The sequence below is a fragment of the Jaculus jaculus genome, chromosome 7, assembly GCF_020740685.1.
Source record: "Jaculus jaculus isolate mJacJac1 chromosome 7, mJacJac1.mat.Y.cur, whole genome shotgun sequence".
Lineage (NCBI taxonomy): Eukaryota > Metazoa > Chordata > Mammalia > Rodentia > Dipodidae > Jaculus > Jaculus jaculus.
Genome location: NC_059108.1, coordinates 143,668,760 through 143,681,810, shown reverse-complemented (window position 1 = coordinate 143,681,810; position 13,051 = coordinate 143,668,760). Strand labels below are relative to the sequence as shown.

The 13,051-nt window shown below is 51.1% G+C and overlaps 1 protein-coding gene across 1 annotated transcript; it reads left to right on the top strand.

Annotated features, from left to right (window-relative positions):
* Positions 1-9,623: 9,623 nt before the first annotated feature.
* On the top strand, positions 9,624-11,807 carry Vrtn (vertebrae development associated). The gene has a single exon (XM_004649413.2). It carries the CDS (start codon positions 9,624-9,626, stop codon positions 11,805-11,807), a length of 2,184 nt encoding a protein of 727 aa, XP_004649470.2.
* The last annotated feature ends 1,244 nt before the right edge of the window (positions 11,808-13,051 follow it).

Sequence of the window (13,051 nt, the reverse complement as noted above, 5' to 3'; positions counted from 1 at the left end):
GCACCAAGCTAGCCATGGCACTCCAAAGGGTTAAAGCCAGCCAAGAAAGTCTCTGGAGGGAAGCTGCTTCCAAAAACTGCCTTTGTTGTCCTTGGCCTCCCCTGTGGCCAGGGACTAGATTCCCAAAGGGAGCCACTAGGATTAGCTCCTTTTGGGATTGTTTGAGGCTCTTTGGCCCCAGGTGAGCTGCTTCTGTGTGGAAAAGGACTGGAGCCCCTTGTTAAGCACAGCCCTTCTTTTTGAGGAGCTCAGAATTTAGGTACCACTAGGATGGGCCCATGGACCCCTAACAGATTGTACTGTGGTCCATGCACGCTTTGGGGACATAAGATGTTGTGCCAATAGCCTGGAAGATGCTCAGTGGTAGGGACGTAGCTTTGGAACTTACTTACCAAGATGGGGGTACAGCTCGTTTTTCTCCAGCCTACCTGTCACTTCTTGTCTTGCAGGCCAGGGTAGGGGAGCTGGTTCAGCAGCTTTTAGGGGCTCAGGGAACCCCAACGTTTTCCTTTACCATCATCCGTGGCTAGGTTCTGGGCTCTCATTTTGCCGTCACCCCCATCCCAAGCCTAACCACATACTTTCTTTTTTTTCCCCTGAGCTCTTTCTATCTCTCCTCCCCTCCCCCCCAAACTCTTTGGAAATCTTTTCAACTCTTTCAAGTTTTCCCTGAGCAGCTAGTGGTCTGTTTCAGAGTTAGGTCAGAGTACTTTAAGACCCCCAGCTGGGGAGAGAGGATAAGACAATAGCTGCTATCGCTTTACCATTGGAAGTGACCCCCCGGATTTGCACTTCTTTCATCTTGGGACCAGAGCTCTAGAGGGTGGGCGATTTCCTGGGGGGGGGGGGGGAGTGGCTTAAGCCATTTCCCTACCAGCCAGTTGGCTGTAGACCGTCCATGCTCCATGGTCCACTACAGATATGAGACTCGTGCTGGAGTGAGCTCAGCTGGGGACTCTTATCCTGGAAGGTCTTTCTCCAAAGGGTGACTTCAATGACCCACGCTGGAAGCTGGAGTGAGAAGTGGATGTCCCCCAGGGCTCTGGGCCACCCTCGAGGTCAGTAAAGACATGTTCTCGAGAGACTAGGAAGTGCGGGTGCCTCACTTGACTTGGAGGTGATGGTGTCAGACACCCAAGGGTCCAGGGGCAGGGAGTGACCCTGTGAAGATGCTGTGAGTGTGTGTGGACGGGGAGGCTGGGCATTGTTTCAAGTTCTCCTCCCCACCCCCCACCCCCAGCCCTGTCCCCACCCTCATCCGCTCCCCTATCTCCCCTGTCCACCCAACACAATGGTCAGGCTTCAGCCCCTCCTCAGGTCTCTGCAGCTCCAAGGTGGGCCAAGTCTCATCCAGAGGTCTCACCCTGCCACCCACTTCTTCCTCGAGAGCTCCCCGCTTTTTCCCCCAGAGATGGCTGGTGGTCAGGACCACATCCCCTACTGGTTTGCCCTCACTCTCCCCCCTCCCATCCAGACACGTGGTCCACTAAAGCGACTAAATGTGGGCCCTCCCGAGGTGGTTAGTTTGATGGTCTCGGCGCTCTTCTGGTGACCCCAGGTTACATTACCCCTGGTGGTGGGAATTTCCTTGGGAAGTCCCTTCGAGTGGACTCTACAAGTGACCGCCTAGGCTTGGCTGGGTCCCCAGGCCACTGGCGAGGGAAGCAAGATGGCTGGCCATCTCTTGGTTTCCTGGCAGAGCCAGGCCAGTGTGACCCAGGGGATGGCAGCAAAGCCATCATCCACCCAGGGGAGAATCAGATCCCACTGGGCAGTTCTCATGAGTGTAGGGTTAGCTGATCACAGAGACCGGGGCCCGGGCTGTGGGAGGGGGCCACGGGGAGAAGGGGGGGTGTCTCTGGAATGGAGAGTCCCCCCGTGAGTTACTCCTGTGCCCAGGATGCTGCTGGCGGGGAGGGCGTTTGTTCTGGAGGCAATCTCTTGGCTCTTTCTTTGTCTGATGTACCCATGCTAACACGCTGGAGATGGAAGCTAGAAGTGGGCTCCGAGGCTGCCCTCTGCTTACGGTGAAACGCGCTTGGCGTCGGGATCGCAGGCCCTGGTAAAGGCCGGCCTGGGATTGTGTCGCCCCTGCCCGCGCACCCCTTAGCACCCCACTCTGTCCTAGGTGATGCTCATTTTAAAAAATAAAGATGGACGCCTCGGCTTCATTCCTTCCCTTCCATCTCCAAGCCTGGGGACTGCTGGGGCGTAGGTCCTCGGAGGCCTCTTTGGCTTTGTGCTTTTTTAGATCTTTTCCAGGATTTTCTTTTTTTGGGTGGGAGGGGGCGCTGGGGGAAGAGTCCAGCTGGTTAAAGTGCGTAGATTGGCCCTCCCTTTCCACACCTCTTGCCCTCAGTGCACCTGGCCGTGGTCGCGTCCGCCTTGCGGTGCACCTGAACCCCATCACCAATTATCTACTTAAGGGGACTTCCTCCTGCGCCTCCCGCCCTTTCTACCCTGACCCACTTCAGGTGGTCCAGACCTATTTTGCATAGGTGGAGGAGGATGGGGTGATTGTAGACGCTCCATAAAGCTACTTTTGAAAATTTTATTTTATTTTATTTGTTTTTGAGACAGGATCTTCCAGGTAGCCCCTAGGGCTGGGGTATATAGGCTGCCTCACCGCTTGCAGCTCTTTGCAAGTTTGTGAGAAAGCCAGGAGTTGGATATTGCTTACTTCCTCACACCTCCTTCGCCTTCGGGAGGGAAAAGAATGAGATAGTGGAGTGAGGTGTGACCGGGCCAGGAAAGGAGGAAGGGTGGGAGGGGAGGGTCTGCAAGAGGAAGTGTGGCGTCTCTGGACGCTGCGTTGGAAGTATTTGAACGCTGCGGGAATTCAGGCAAGTGACCTTAACCTTTCTGCACCAACTTCTTTCTCTATCAACCAACTAGCTTCATCTCAAAACGCCAAGGATCCCCTGGATCCTCAGACGAATGCCTCAGAGAATTTTGTGCCTCTGGAGGTGGAGTTCTATGGTTTTGTATTCTCATCTAATGGAACCCTCCTGAACCTGCCTTTCTCCAGGAGTGAACCCAGAATGGTGACTCCTGGGGAGGGACAGGTGTGACGGAAGTGCAGCCTGCACGGAGGGAAGATGAGACCCGTGTATCAACAAAATTACCTCTGAAAAGCTTGAAATAAAATGTTCACCTCTCCCAAAAGCCCACAGGAACTTGTAATCACCCAGGGGAACGTGGTGCTGCGCTTGGGAAGCGGGCTCGCCTAGTGAAAGCAGGAAGAGTCACCTACACACATTTGAAGCTCTGCCTCTTAGCTTCCTGAGATTTTGGTCGAATTGCCCAATTAAATGCATATAGTGAGGAATCAGTAAATGGCAGCTATTTTCCTAATTTTGTTTGCAAAGTATGAGGCAGAGTGCTCATTTATATGCAGTTGTATAACGGTGCTTAAAAGTGGCATCATGTAAAACAGAAAAAAAAACCCACATTACCCTGTTTGTTGGGATGATTGTCTGACAGAATGAAAAAGCTCTTGTGTTCAGTTTGTTCTTTCGGAAATCAGGTTTTTTTTTATTGTTATTGCAATGTAAAGTAGTCTCTTAAAAAATATTTATTTATTTGAGAGAGCGAGAGAAATGGGCACGCCAGGGCCTCTAGCCACTGCAAATGAACTCCAGGCATATGCGTCACCTTGTGCTTCTGGCTTTACATGATTACATTTTTTTGTTTGTTTTTTGAGGTAGGGTCTCCTGAGTGTTGGGCTTAAAGGCATGCACTACCATGCCTGGCCAAGCAATAGGTTTTTACAAAGTTATAAATGCATAAAAGATGAACAGATAAAAAGGCCGCCTGGCATGTTGGTATACTTCTGTAACCCGGTATTTGGAGGCTGAGGCAGGACTATCTTAAGTTCAAGGCCAGCTTGGGCTATATAGTGAGACCCAGTTTAAAAACAACACAAATACACAACTCCCCCCCCCCCCCAGAAAAACACGGAAATTCAGGTTAAATTATACTTGACTGGCAAGACGTTATACTAAATTCATGATAATGCACATATTTTGAAAAAATCTATTACCCTGGAATTTTAACCAAAGATGATCCTGATATTGTTTAAGATGCTTTCCAAAATAATAATAATGATAATAATAATGATAGTGCTAGATGATTAAAAAAAAGAAAAAGCTTTCCTGCGGGCATGGTGGCACATACTTTTAGTCCCAGCATTCAGGAGGCAGAGGTAGGAGGATCGTCATGAGTTCAAGGCCACCCTGAGACTACATAGTGAATTCCAGGTCAGCCTGAGTTAGAGCGAAACCCTACCTTGAAAAAACAACAAAAAATCAAAACAAAAAAAGCCAAAAGGACAAAAACTTAACTTATTGCTGTCAAGTAAAATTCTGGTAGTCTGGTGGGTGTGCTTTTCCAGTGCTTTAAAATCCTTTTTTCCCCACCTTTACTAAGTTAAAATTTACACTCAGGTGAACCCCTTTGAAGTATGCAGTTTGATGAGCTGAAGAGTGTATATACCAAAATGCTGCTTAAACCCAGGACTAAACCACTGAGCTCTGAAAGCAAGATTGGAGAAGCCAAAGAGGATAATGTTCTCCTTTCTTATTTTCTTTGTTAGCGGTTCATGTAGCCCAGGCTGGCCTTGAGCTCACTCTGAAGCTGGGGGTGACTTTGAACCCAACCCTTCTGCCTCCACCTCCAATTTCCGGGAATACATGCAGCTGCCACTATGTCCAGCTCCCTTCTAATTTAAACGCATTCCACAAAGAAATACCTCTGCTTTGCAGTCCTATGACTAGCTTGTGTTGGAAATGGGCCTGGCTATTTATTTATTTATTTATTATGATTTTGCTTGTTTGTGTTTTCAAGGTAGAGTCTCACTCTAGCCCAGGCTGACCTGAATTCACTATGTAGTCTCAGAGTGGCCTTGAACTCATGGCAGTCCTCCTACCTCTGCCTCCTGAGGGGTGGGATTAAAGTAAAGGCATGAGCCACCATCCCCGTTGGGTCTGGCAATTTAAACAGTAAGACATGACTGTCAGGTTCTAAGGAGCATCTTGGTTGTCACACTCACTTGTAAGACATTGGGCAAACAAGGCTATTGCCTATTGCCTCAGTTTTTCCACCTGTGCTTTGGAGATAATAGTCACAGAAAAAAAGAAAAATCATATCCCTAAACTTCGGTTTTTTGAGGTAGGGTCTCATTCTAGCCCAGGCTGACCTGAAATTCACTATGGACTCTCAGAGTGGCCTTGAACTCACGGCGACGATCCTCCTACCTCTGCCTCCTGAGTGCTGGGATTAAAGGCATGCACCACCAGGCCCGGCTCCATGAACTTTTTGTATCCTGCTGTATCAAAATCTACTGATCTCTATTATACTTTGAGCCTTTTTTTGGGGGCGGGAGGGGTAGGGTTTCACTCTAGTCCAGGCTGACCTGGAATTCACTATTATAGTGTCAGGCTGGCCTCAATCCTCCTACCTTGGCCTCCTGAGTACTGGGATTAATGACATGCAACACCGTGCCTGACAGAGGCAGAAGGGGTCACACCAGGGCCTCTAGCCACTGCAAACGACTTCTAGCTCCATGCACCACTTTGTGCATGCCTGTACATGGGTACTGGGGAGTGGAACTTGGGTCGTTAGGCTTTGCAGGCAAGCATCTTAACTGCTGAACCATCTCTCCAACCCAGTTTTGAACCTTCTTAAAATTTTTTAGGGAGCTGGGCATGGTGGCGCACACCTTTAATCCCAGCATTTAGGAGGCAGAGGTAGGAGGATCGCTGTGAGTTCGAGGACCCCCTGAGGCTACATAGTGAATTCCAGGTCAGCCTGAGCTAGAGTGAAACCCTACCTCGGAAAACAAAAACAAAACAAAACAAAACAAAAAAACCAAACTAACAAAAAAAGTAGTGCTGGAGAGATGGCTTAGTGGTTAAGGTGCTTGATTGCAAAGCCAAAGAACCCAGGTTTGATTCTCCAGAACACATGTAAAAGCTGAAGATGCACAAGATGGCCCATGTATTTGGAGTTCATTTGCAGTTGCTGGAGGCCCTGGCACGCCCATTTTCTTTCTTCTGTTTTCCCTCCTTTCTCTCTGCTTCTCTCTCTTGAATAAATTAAAAAAAATAAAAATCTTAAATATTTTATTTAGGGTTTGAGGAGATGGTACAGTGGTTAAAGGTGCTTACCTGCAAAGCCTAGCAACCCAAGTTCTAGTACCCATGTAAAGCCAACTGCACAAAGTAGCACATGTGTCTGGAGTTTGCAGTGGCAAGAGGCTCTGGCAACTCTTATATCCCCCACCCCTCTCTCTCTCTCTCTCTCTCTCTCTCTCTCTCTGTGTGTGTGTTTGCAAATAAATTGGAAAATATTTTATTTCTGAGCAGAAAGAGAGAGAGGAAGAGAGGGAGAATGAATGGACAAGCAAGGGCCTCCAGCCATTGCAAACAACTCCAGACACATGTGCCACATTGTGCATCAGGCTTTTGTGGGTACTGGGAAATCACTCCCAGTAATCCTCCTACCTCTGCTTCCTGAATGCTGAGGTCAAAGGCATTCACCACCATGCCCGGCCCATAACTTTTTTTTTTTTTTTGGTTTTTTGAGGTAGGATCTCTAGCTCAGGCTGACCTGGAATTCACTATGTAGCCTCAGGGTGGCCTTGAACTCCTGGTGATCCTCCAACCTCTGGGATTAAAGGCCTGCACCACCACGCCCTGGCTTGTTTTTTTTTTTTTTTTTTTTCTCACTCAAGCCTGGACTGGCCTAGAGTTCACTATGTAGTCTCAGAGGGTGGCCTTGATCTCACAGTGATCTCCTACCTCTGCCTCTTCAGTGCTGAGATTAGAGGCATGTACCACCACACCAGGTCCATAAATTTTTTATATAAATTATTCTATTGCTGGGTGTGGTGGCACACACCTTTAATCACAGCCCTTGAGAGGCAGAGGTAGGAGGATCACTGTGAGTTTGAGTCCAGCGTGAGTTCCAGGTTAGCTTGGGCAAGAATGAGACCCTACCTCAAAAAAACAAAACCTCGGCTGAAGAGATGGCTCACAGGTTAAGACGCTTGCTTGCAAAGCCTACTAACTAGAATTTGATTTCCCAGAGCCCATGTAAAAGCAGTTACACGGGCTGGGGATATGGCTTAATGGTTAAAGTGCTTGCCTGTGAAGCCTAAGGATCCAGGTTTGACTCCCTAGAGCCCACATAAGCCAGACATGCAAGATGGCACAAATGTCTGGAGTTTGATTCCAGTGGCTAGAGGACCTGGCACACCAATTCTACCCCCCCCCCTCGCTTGCTGTCTCTAAGAGAAGAAAGAAAAACCAGTTGCACAGCGGCATGCATCGGAATTCGTGTGCAGCAGCTGGAGGCTCTGGCGCACTCATTCTCTTTGTCTCTCTTCTGTTTCTCCTTGCTTTCAAATGAAAACAAATATTTTTTTCTTATTTTATTTTACTTATACTAGAGAGAAAGAGGCAGATAGAGTGGGCATGCCAGGGCCTCCAGGCATTGCAGAGGAAGACCAGACACATGTGCCATCTTGTGCATCTGGCTTATGTGGGCTTGGGGAATCTAACCTGGGTCCAGGACATCAGGCTTTGCAAGTAAGTGCCTCTACCTGCTAAGCCATCTCTCCAGCCCCACATCATTCACACACACATGCACACACGCACACACGCACACACACACACACATATATATATATATATATATATATATTTTTTTTTTTTTTGAGGTAAGGTCTCGCTCTAGCCCAGCCTGGCCTGAAATTCACTATGAAGTCTCAAGCTGGCCTTGTACTCACTGCAATCTTTCTACCTCTACCTCCTGAGTGCTGGGGTTAAAGGCATGTGCAATCATGCCTGGCTACATAAGTTGTTAATGAATACAGAGGTACAGTTTTATTTTTATTTTTTGTTTTTAGAGCTAGAGTCTTGCTGTAGCCCAGGCTGACCTGGAATTCACTGTGTAGTCTCAGGGTAGCCTTGAACTCATGGCGATCCTTCTACCTCTGCCTCCGGAATGCTGGGATTAAAGGTGTGCACCACCACACGCCTGGCTTTTTAACTAGTTTTTATTTATTTAGTTATATATTTGACAGAGAAAGAGGGGGAGAAAGAGAGAGAATGGGCATGCCAGGATCTGCAGCCACTGCAAATGAACTCCAGACACATAAGCCCTCTGTACATCTGGCCAATGTGGGTCCTGGGGAATCGAACCTGGGTCTTTTGGCTTTGCAGGCAAAGTCCTTAACCGTGAAGCCATCCCTTCAGCCCCCACGCCTGGCTTTTTTTGTTTGAACATCATTTAAATTTTTTTTTGTTGATTTTTATTTATTTATTTGAGAGTGACAAAGAGGGAGAAAGAGAATGAGAATGGGTGCGCCACTGCAAACAAACTCCAGATGCATGTGCCACCTTGTGCATCTGGCTAATGTGGGTCTTGGGGAATTGAGCCTTAAACTGGGGCCCTTAAGCTTCACAGACAACTAAGCCATCTCTCCAGCCTCCCTTTCTTGTTTTTTTTGTTTTTTTTTTTTTGACGTAGGGTCTTTCCACCTCAGCTTCCCAATTGCGGATTAAAGGTGTACACTACCACAGCTTGCTCTATATCTTTTAAAAATATATATAAGTATATCTGTTTAAAATATTAGTTAGTTGAGAGAATGGGCATGCATCTAGCCATTGTAAACAAACTCCAGAAGCATGTGCCACCTTGTGCATCTGGTTTTATGTGGGTACTGGGGAATTGAATCTGGGTCCTTAGGCTTCTCAGGCAAGTGCCTTAACTGCTGAACCATCTCTCTAGCCATATATATATTTACAAGCAGAGAGAGAGAGAAGTGAGACAGAATGGGCACACCAGAGCTTCCAGCTGCTGCAAACTCTAGATGCATGTGCCATGTTGTACATCCGGCTTTACGTGGTACTGGGGAAATGAACCCAGGTCATTAGACTTTGCAGGCAAGCATCTTAACCCCTAAGCCATCTCTCCGGCCCTACCTTTTTAAAATATATTTTATTTTTATTTATTTATGAGAGGGAAGGAGGGGGAGAGAGAAGAGAGAATGGGTACACCAGGGCTCCAGCACTTCAAACAAACTCCAGATGCATGTGCCACCTTGTGCAGCTGGCTTACGTGGGTCCTGGGGAATCAAACCGAGGTCCTTTGGCTTTGCAGGCAAGCGCCTTGACTGCTAAGCCATTCTCCAGCCCTATCTTTTTTTTTTTTTTTTTGAGGCAGGCTGTCCCTAGAAAGCTCAAAGCGTGTCATCCTTGTGCCTCCATCTCCCCAGTGCTGGGGTTACAGGTGTGTGCCACCATATTTTCACCTCAGTTAAGCCCAAGCATGACAGCTTTACAAAGTAGATATTTATCCATCTTACATGGGAGGAAGAAGCACAGAAGAAGCAGCCAGCCTAAGGTGGCCAAGATCCAAACCAAGTTCTAGAGACCATACTCTTCCTTAGAAAACAGCGGGTAACTGAGCAAACCTAGGAAGAAATTAAGTCATCCGCTATGGGGAAATGGGAGCAGGTGGGCTTCCCTCTAGGGAGAAGATGCGGGAAGAAGCAGGGCAACGTTGCGGAGTGTCACGTGGGCACCTAGTCCTGACCTCTTGCCCTCTGTCCTGCCAGGATGACTTCTCGGGAGCAGCTGGTGCAGCAGGTGCTGCGGGATCTTCAGGAGGCCGTGGAGTCGGAGGGCCTGGACGGTCTGGTCAGCGTTGCCCTGGAAGCCAAGCAGGTCCTGGCATCCTTCACCCTCCCCACGTGCCGCAACAGTGGCCCGGGGCCTCAGGTGCTGGAGGTGGACTCCGTGGCCCTGAGCCTGTATCCGGAAGATGCTCCGCGCAACATGCTGCCCCTGGTGTGCCCGGGCGAGGGCAGCCTGCTGTTCGAGGCAGCCAGCATGCTGCTGTGGGGGGACGCGGGCCTCAGCCTGGAGCTGCGGGCCCGCACCGTGGTGGAGATGCTGCTGCACCGCCACTACTACCTGCAAGGCATGATCGACTCCAAGGTGATGCTGCAGGCCGTCCGCTACTCTCTGTGCTCCGAGGAGTCTCCCGAGATGACCAGCTTGTCTTCTGCCACCCTGGAGGCCATCTTCGACGCCGACGTCAAAGCCACCTGCTTCCCGACCAGCTTCTCCAACGTGTGGCACCTGTACGCCCTCGCCTCGGTCCTTCAGCGCAACATCTACTCCATCTACCCCATGCGCAACCTCAAGATCCGACCCTATTTCAACCGGGTCATCCGGCCTCGCCGCTGCAGCCACATGCCGTCCACGCTGCACATCATGTGGGCTGGCCAGCCCCTCACCAGTCACCTCTTCCGCCACCAGTACTTTGCACCTGTGGTGGGCCTGGAGGAGGTGGAGGTGGAGGTGCAGGCGGCGGATGGCGCTGCTGGCCTGGCCTCCGCACCTCCGGCCCAGGGTCCCCTGCTGCCGCCAGCCAAGACGCTGGACCTGCTCAACCGGGAGCCGGGCCTCACTTATTCCCACCTGTGCGAACGCTACCACATCACCAAGAGCACCTTCTACCGCTGGCGGCGGCAGACCCAGGAGCACCGGCAGAAGGTGGCCACTCGCTTCTCAGCCAAGCACTTCCTGCAGGACAGTCTGCACCACGGGGGCCTCGTGCCCTTGCAGCAGTTCCTGCAGCGCTTCCCCGAGGTATCCCGCTCCACCTACTACGCCTGGAAGCACGAGCTACTCGGCTCCGGCGCCTGCTCGGCCGCGGGCCCCGCCCCTGGCCCCGCCCCCGGCGAGGAGCTGGCAGGGGCCGAGCTGGACACGGCCGCAGCCCAGAGCCTGGGGGCCGCCCAGCTGGCACCGTCAAACCCTGGGCTGGTCCTAATGCAGCGGGCCAAGTCCTATCTGGAGCATTGCATCTCTCTGAACACGCTGGTGCCCTACCGCTGCTTCAAGTGCAGGTTCCCTGGCATCTCCCGGTCCACCTACTACAACTGGCGGCGAAAGGCCCTCAGGAGGAACCCCAGCTTCAGGCCAGACCCAGCCCTGGCGACCACCGGGGCTCTGCAGCCAGCTCCTGTTGGCGAAGGGGCTAACTTACTCTCTTGGGAGGAGGATAAAGCGGGCGGCGAGGGGACAGGGAAGGAAACGAGTGGGGGGCCCCCCAATCCTCAGGAGCTCTTGCCCCCGAAGCTGCCCCTGTCGCGATGGCAGCGGCGCCTGCGCAGGGCTGCCCGCAAGCAGGTGCTAAGTGGACATCTGCCCTTCTGCCGGTTCCGCCTCCGCTATCCGAGCCTGTCACCCTCCACCTTCTGGGCGTGGAAAAGTCTTGCCCGGGGCTGGCCCAGGATGCAGGCTCCCTCTTTGGTCAAAAGAGGACAGGAACAGGAAGAACAGCAGGAGCCAGAGGAACCACAGGAGATGGAAGGTGTCAGGAGCGTGACAGCAGTGATGGTCCCTCCTATGGAGCCCCTGCCTGTGGTGGCTTCTCGGGAAAAGAATGCACAGGAAACCCAGGGAGGGCCTTCGGAAGAGAGGGCCCTTGAAGAGGGGGCTGTGACCCAGGGCCAGCCCCACACCCAGTCCCTGTCCAGTCAGCCTGTGACAGTGCCAGCAGCAGCAGCAGCAGCAGCAGCAGGTCACAGGGATGGCCAGGTGCTGGTGATGGACATGCTCAGTACCACGAAGTTCAAGGCCCAGGCCAAGTTATTCTTGCAGAAGCGCTTTCAGTCCAAGAGCTTCCCCTCCTTCAAGGAGTTCCGAGCCCTCTTCCCCCTCACTGCCCGTTCTACCTACTACATGTGGAAGCGGGCACTCTATGAAGGCCTCACCCTGGTGGACGGCTGACGGGGGATGTGCGAGAGGCTGGATGGAAGGGGAACCACTTTGGACAAGGGTGGGGGACCCGCGATGTTCCCCTGGCCTGACCGGCACGCCCTTTGCTCTGGCTCCCATGGCTGCTTGCAGAGTTTATTTGTGTTATTTCCTGGCACTGGCACAGAGAGCCAGAAATCAGCCATCTGGTCTCCCCATGAAGCAGTGGAGGTGCTGATGTTCTCTGCTTATTGGCAGTTAATTATTATTATTTTTTTTTTAAAGTTGTGGTTTAGGTTTTTTTGTTTGTTTGTTTTGACTTAGGTGGGTTGGCTGGGTCCCTTTGCTGGTGTTGGAAGCTGCAGCCTCGTGGAAGGAGGCACTGAGAGGCTGGGTAGCTAAGGCTTCCTGCAGTCTTTCTTAGCCCCAGAACACTACTGAAGCATGGCCATCTTCCCAAGGGGAAGAATGAATGTATGAGTTTGCTTTTCTTTGAGGATGGCATCCCCTTTACTCAAAGGTTTTCCCCAAAGGAACTTTAGAATTAAGTGCGGGACAGGTTGGGGTCTCCTGTTCTGAGAGACAAGGTGCTAGGGTCCCTGTGAGCAGCAGACACTTGGGAAGAACCTCCAAGGAAAACCCTGAGGCTCCTGAGATTACAGGAAGGCCTGCTCCACCTGCTGGTGTGCCCCCTCCCCACCCCAATAGGTCCCTGCCAGATGGCTGGCTGTTAAGGTCCTGCCTTTCTGATGAGCCTTTTCAGAGACTGAGCCATATCTTGTGGCCAGGGACCACAAGGTGGCTAGGCAGGTGGGAAACTGGATTTGCGTTGTCCAAAAGTAAAGTTGGAAAACCAAAGAAATAAAATGCTGCTGTGTCCAGAGCCCTTGGTCTCAGGGTTTGTTTTGCTAGGATGTGACTGCCTGTTCCCAGGCTCCCTTTTGTCTTAAGGTGATTAAGTGACCCATTTGTCATCATTCCCCCCCCCCCCCGCCCACAGTTCTGCCTTTTGATAGGACATATTGAGGATGAGGACCTGGGGGGGGGTGATAGAAGGGCTCACTTTGGGAACTATCTTGAACTGTTTTGTAGAAGTGACATTGGGTGATTATCCAACTAGGGACTGGTCTTTGGCTACCAACCTTCTTCCTCTGGGAGAGACCTGTTATGCTATGTGAGCTCAAGTCCGTTACAAAAACATTAAGGGTGGCCGGGTGCGGTGGTGCACCTTTAACCCCAGCACTCGGAAGGCAGAGGTAGGAGGATCACTGTGAGTT